The sequence below is a fragment of the Oncorhynchus mykiss genome, chromosome 7 (genome assembly GCF_057628025.1).
Source record: "Oncorhynchus mykiss isolate SJ-2025 chromosome 7, ASM5762802v1, whole genome shotgun sequence".
Lineage (NCBI taxonomy): Eukaryota > Metazoa > Chordata > Actinopteri > Salmoniformes > Salmonidae > Oncorhynchus > Oncorhynchus mykiss.
The window spans coordinates 80,658,493-80,665,000 of NC_143028.1; the positions used below are offsets into that span (position 1 = coordinate 80,658,493).

Below are 6,508 nucleotides of genomic sequence, written 5' to 3' on the forward strand. Positions count from 1 at the left end.
ACCAGCTCATTCCGCCTCCTACTTAAGGCCAAAACCAGCTAGTGTCACTATCAACGAGGAGGAGGAAGAGAAGGAGGAGGACGAAGATGAGGGAGGAGAAGGAGGAAGAGGAGGGGGGAGGAGACTGACGGTTCTGTCTGTCTCTCTATCTATCTGGACTCTGAGCCGAACGGAGCCGAGCAGAACCGAAAAAATGATGAGACGCTCATCATCTGTCAGTTTGGATTAAACTCAGTCTAATCGCTGTGAAATGACCGAGGAGAAAGAAGACGTCATTGCTGTCACTGACACTGAAACTAACTCGGCCTGCGAGTCAGTCAGAGATGACAATGGGGACTAAGGAGCTTTCAACCTGGGCTGGAGCACAGTGCCCTACTTGCCTCTTTAAGGACCTTTCAACCAGGGCTGGCGCACAGTGCCCTACTGCCTCTTTAAGGAACTTTCAACCAGGCCTGGCGCACAGTGCCCTACTGCCTCTTTAAGGAACTTTCAACCAGGGCTGGCGCACAGTACCCTACTGCCTCTTTAAGGAACTATCAACCAGTGCTGGAGCACAGTGCCCTACTGCCTCTTTAAGGAACTTTCAACCAGGGCTGGCGCACAGTACCCTACTGCCTCTTTAAGGAACTATCAACCAGTGCTGGAGCACAGTGCCCTACTGCCTCTTTAAGGAACTTTCAACCAGGGCTGGCGCACAGTGCCCTATTGCCTCTTTAAGGAACTATCAACCAGTGCTGGCGCACAGTGCCCTATTGCCTCTTTAAGGAACTATCAACCAGGGCTGGCGCACAGTGCCCTATTGCCTCTTTAAGGAACTTTCAACCAGGGCTGGCGCACAGTGCCCTATTGCCTCTTTAAGGACCTTTCAACCAGGGCTGGCGCACAGTGCCCTACTGCCTCTTTAAGGAACTTTCAACCAGGGCTGGCGCACAGTGCCCTACTGCCTCTTTAAGGAACTTTCAACCAGGGCTGGCGCACAGTGCCCTACTGCCTCTTTAAGGAACTTTCAACCAGGGCTGGCGCACAGTACCCTACTGCCTCTTTAAGGAACTTTCAACCAGGGCTGGCGCACAGTGCCCTACTGCCTCTTTAAGGAACTTTCAACCAGGGCTGGAGCACAGTGCCATACTGCCTCTTTAAGGAACTTTCAACCAGGGCTGGCGCACAGTGCCCTATTGCCTCTTTAAGGACCTTTCAACCAGGGCTGGCGCACAGTGCCCTACTGCCTCTTTAAGGAACTTTCAACCAGGGCTGGCGCACAGTGCCCTACTGCCTCTTTAAGGAACTTTCAACCAGGGCTGGCGCACAGTGCCCTACTGCCTCTTTAAGGAACTTTCAACCAGGGCTGGCGCACAGTACCCTACTGCCTCTTTAAGGAACTTTCAACCAGGGCTGGCGCACAGTGCCCTACTGCCTCTTTAAGGAACTTTCAACCAGGGCTGGAGCACAGTGCCATACTGCCTCTTTAAGGAACTTTCAACCAGGGCTGGAGCACAGTGCCCTACTGCCTTTTTAAGGAACTATCAACCAGGGCTGGCGCACAGTGCCCTATTGCCTCTTTAAGGAACTTTCAACCAGGGCTGGAGCACAGTGCCCTACTGCCTCTTTAAGGAACTTTCAACCAGGGCTGGCGCACAGTGCCCTACTGCCTCTTTAAGACTAGGAAGCTACCCCCAGAATCACGGGGGTAGCTGGGAGCAAATACTCCAACCAGAGTTTCTGGAAGACCCAAGAACTTGGGGAAAGTTAATTTAATTTTGGAGGTTCGGAGGTTCTCTCTATAAGTTTATAACATCCCTGGAAAGTAGGTTCTCTCTATAAATGTATAACAACCCTGGGAAGTAGGTTCTCTCTAGAAGTTGATAACAACCATGGGAAGGAGATTCTCTCTATAAGTTGATAACAACCCTGGGAAGGAGGTTCTCTCTATAAGTTTATAACATCCCTGGGAAGGAGGTTCTCTCTATAAGTTGATAACAACCCTGGGAAGTAGGTTCTCTCTATAAATGTATAACAACCCTGGGAAGGAGGTTCTCTCTATAAATGTATAACAACCCTGGGAAGTAGGTTCTCTCTATAAGTTTATAACATCCCTGGGAAGTAGGTTCTCTCTATAAATGTATAACAACCCTGGGAAGTAGGTTCTCTCTATACGTTGATAACAACACTGGGAAGGAGGTTCTCTCTATACGTTGATAACAACCCTGGGAAGGAGGTTCTCTCTATAAATGTATAATAACTCTGGGAAGGAGGTTCTCTCTATAAATGTATAATAACTCTGGGAAGGAGGTTCTCTCTATAAATGTATAATAACTCTGGGAATGAGGTTCTCTCTATAAATGTATAATAACTCTGGGAAGGAGGTTCTCTCTATAAATGTATAATAATCTCTCTAAACACAAAATACACTTCAGCGAGGTTCCAGCAGTACTGCTGTACACTGACTGCACAACACATTAAGAACCCCTGCTCTTTCCATGACATAGATCGACCAGGTGAATCCAGGTGAAAGCTATGATCTCTTATTGATCTCACTTGTTAAATCCACTTTAAGCAGTGTAAATGAAGGGGAGGAGACATGTTAAAGATCGATTTTTAAGCCTTGAGATAATTGAGACATGTATTGTGTGTGTGTTTTATTCAGAAGGTGAATAGGCCTTTGAACGGGATATGTTGGTAGGTGCTGCCGTGGGTTTTCATGATCAATAGATTCCTGTGTGTATCAAGAATGATCCACCACCAAAAGGACATCCAGCCAACTTGACACAACTGTGGGGAAGCATTGCAGTCAACATGGGCCAGCATCCCTGTGGAAGCATCGGAGTCAACATGGGGCCAGCATCCCTGTGGAAACGCTTTCAGCACCTTGTAGAGTCCATCCCCCCGACGAATTGAGTTAGGGGGCATGGAAGGTGTTCTTAATGTTTTGTATACTCAGTGAATGAGTTAGATAAAGACCTACAGTTGTACAGTAAAACACTAGTGACACGAATACCGGCACGATATCATGCCGATCTCAATCAATAAACTTGATATTCTTCTAATCGTTAAAAATGATCTCTTTAGTCATAATGTTAACGTAGGTGATGTGTTAATAAAGTTCGTGCAAAAAAAAAAGAAGAAGCAAGACTAATAATTATGTGATAACTTCTTTCTCTTTTAAAAAAAAAATACCTAAATAAAACAGTCCTTTATTATCGTCTGTTTGTTGTTTGTTTTGTTTGTTGTTTGTTTTGTTTGATGTTTGTTGTTGTCTTCATTGTGGTTGTGGTTGGGGACAGACAGATAGAGGCTTGGTCAGTGGTTGGACTTGGAGAAGTGTTAGAAATGGGTCTCCTTCTCTGTGATGGTAGCGATCTTTGCAGCTTTCTTTGACTCTTTGCTGGGCTTGGGTCTGATGGTGAAGGGGCTCATACCAGCCAGTTTACCTCTCATCACCAGATCTGGACTGGGGGTGGTCAGGAAAGTCATCCTCTGTAGAGGGAGAGAGGGAGAGGAGAGGTGTTTTATGACTGAGATCTGGACTGGGGGTGTTCAGGAACATCATACTCTGTAGTGGAGGGAGAGGAGGACAGGAAGATAGGACAGATTGGGGAGAGAAGGGGAAGGGAGATTCTCATTAGATCCTGCTGAGGTGGGGCAATGGATCTGGATCTGTCCGTTATCGGTCCGTTTCGCGTCCTCCGCCTCACATATGGTTTATATCTGAGCCCTCATGGTAATGCTATCTCCAGTGATGTGAGTGTTATGGCCGTCACGCTGCTCGCTTAGCGAGTATCACTTCCTCCTTGTTCGGCATATGCCTGGCTCGAACCGAGGACCTCTGCTTTGCTAACACGCGTGGCCGCCCTCCATGGCAACGTACCAACGGGACGATCTAAAGAACTCACTGTTAAAAATTGATTTAAGCAACAGCCACTAGTCTCTTGTATGCTCAGGTCCAATTATATCCACTTCACTTTCATGCTCATATCATTAGCTATCCGTATACCCTACCAGCCCTCACTAGCCTGCTTCTCTCAACATGCCCTACCAGCCCTCACTAGCCTGCTTCTCTCAACATGCACAACCAGCCCTCACTAGCCTGCTGTTAAGGTATTTTATCAAGGTTTAAGATAAATGATTAAATAATTCTACCCAGAAACTTAACCATTAGGGATTAGAGGTAGCATGAACAAGGAGTAATTAAAAATAATAAACACAGCTCCAACTAGGTTGGAGGGGGGAAAAGAGGAATGTATGTGTGTGTGTTTAACGAAAACAAAGAGGGTCATTAACCTATGTTTGAACCGGGGGGGGGGGGGGGGGCTGTCAGCTAAATGGTAATAAACTGTGGTGAGACTTCAGGAGATAATCCAGATATAGTGTGTCATGTATGTGCGTTAGTGGGTTGGAATGGACTTCAGAAGCTGCTTTGTCCCTGTCGGAGAGGAGGGGGGGCATTTAAGACGCTATGACGAAATGTGAGGTATATAAACCAATGTACATGGTATTATGACCAGCGCTCTCGAGAATAAACGCTGTTGGCTAATTTCGGTTGACTGGTCTCTGTCTATTTTATGCAAATAAGGATCTTACAAATTCTTAGAAACGGACAGAGTGTTTTAAATTGAATTGGTTAATGAACACATAAGAACTAAATTCATCTAACACCTGCTTCTCTCAGTATCCCTTACCACCCTCACTCACCTGCCTCTCTCAGCATCACCTAACCAATCCTCTCTTGCCTGCTTCTCTCAGCATGCTCTACCAGCCATCACTCGCCTGCTTCTCTCAGCATGCCCTACCAGCCCTCACTCGCCTGCTTCTCTCAGCATGCCCTACCAGCCCTCACTCGCCTGCTTCTCTCCGTACGCTCTTCACACACGTCTATTCCTCCGTAAGTGTTAAAAATATATAATTTAGCCATGATGGCGAGTGGGGAATTGGCTTTGGGGTTGACCAGTGAAATATACCTGCTGGAGCACGTGCTACAGGTGGGTGTTGCTATGGTGACCAGTGAGCTGAGATAAGGCGGGGCTTTACCTAGAAAAAGAGTTATAGATGACCTGGAGCCAGTGGGTTTGGCAACGAATTTGAAGCGAGGGCCAGCCAACGAGAGCGTACAGGTCGCAGTGGTGGGTAGTATATGGGGCTTTGGTGACAAAACGGATGGCACTGTGATAGACTGCATCCAGTTTGCTGAGTAGAGTGTTGGAGACTATTTTGTAAATGACATCGCCGAAGTCAAGGATTGGTAGGATAGTCAGTTTTACGAGGGTATGTTTGGCAGCATGAGTGAAGGATGCTTTGTTGCGAAATAGGAAGCCGAATTTAGATTTAATTTTGGATTGGAGATGCTTAATATGAGTCTGGAAGGAGAGTTTACAGTCTAACCAGACACCTAGGTATTTGTAGTTGTCCACATATTCTAAGTCAGAGCCGTCCAGAGTAGTGATGCTGGACAGGCGGGCAGGTGCAGGCAGCGATCGGTTGAAGAGCATGCATTTAGTTTTACTTGCATTTAAGAGCACCTGAAAGGGAGACTGGAGTGTGACTATCAGTGTGACTATCAATGTGACTATCAATGTGACTATCAATGTGACTATCAGTGTGACTATCAATGTGACTATCAACGTGGCCATCAGTGTGACTATCAGTGTGACTATCAATGTGACTATCAATGTGACTATCAACGTGACTATCAACGTGACTATCAGTGTGACTATCAGTGTGACTATCAATGTGACTATCAGTGTGACTATCAACGTGACTATCAATGTGACTATCAGTGTGACTATCAATGTGACTATCAATGTGACTATCAATGTGACTATCAGTGTGACTATCAATGTGACTGTCAGTGTGACTATCAATGTGACTATCAATGTGACTATCAATGTGACTATCAGTGTGACTATCAATGTGACTGTCAGTGTGACTATCAATGTGACTATCAATGTGACTATCAGCGTAACTATCAGCGTGACTATCAGCGTGACTATCAATGTGACACCCAGCGTGACTATCAGTGTGACCTCAGCGTGACACTCAGCGTGACTATCAGTGTGACCTCAGCATGACCTTTGAAAAGGTTGATTGCGTGATTGGTTGATAGTGTATCAGTAACATTAGTTAAGGTTTAGGGAGACCTCTGAGAAGGTTGATTGGTTGATAGTGTATCAGTAACATTAGTGAAGGTTTAGGGAGACCTCTGTGAAGGTTGATAGTGTATCAGTAACATTAGTGAAGGTTTAGGGAGACCTCTGTGAAGGTTGATAGTGTATCAGTAACATTAGTGAAGGTTTAGGGAGACCTCTGAGAAGGTTGATAGTGTATCAGTAACATTAGTGAAGGTTTAGGGAGACCTCTGTGAAGGTTGATAGTGTATCAGTAACATTAGTGAAGGTTTAGGGAGACCTCTGAGAAGGTTCCAGGTGTTTTCCAGAGCTGTATGATGATTCCTAGGGGAATGCAGACCATGGAGGACAGGGCCATCATCCAGCCTATACCGTAGCCCCAGTCTGGG

The 6,508-nt window shown here is 46.0% G+C and overlaps 1 protein-coding gene across 3 annotated transcripts in view; it reads right to left on the reverse strand.

Moving 5' to 3' along the window:
- Nucleotides 1–2,623: 2,623 nt before the first annotated feature.
- Nucleotides 2,624–6,508, reverse strand: part of slc6a11b (solute carrier family 6 member 11b) — an 86,760-nt gene continuing 82,875 nt past the window's right edge. For all 3 annotated transcript variants that reach the window (XM_090242346.1, XM_090242345.1, XM_090242347.1), the window contains exons 14-15: nucleotides 6,400–6,508; nucleotides 2,624–3,474 (exon numbers count right to left, since the gene is read on the reverse strand). The exon at nucleotides 6,400–6,508 is cut by the window's right edge and continues 62 nt beyond it. In XM_090242346.1, the coding sequence (XP_090098472.1) occupies nucleotides 3,322–3,474; nucleotides 6,400–6,508 (262 nt within the window). In that variant the 3' untranslated portion in view covers nucleotides 2,624–3,321. The remainder of the gene's footprint in view (nucleotides 3,475–6,399) is intronic.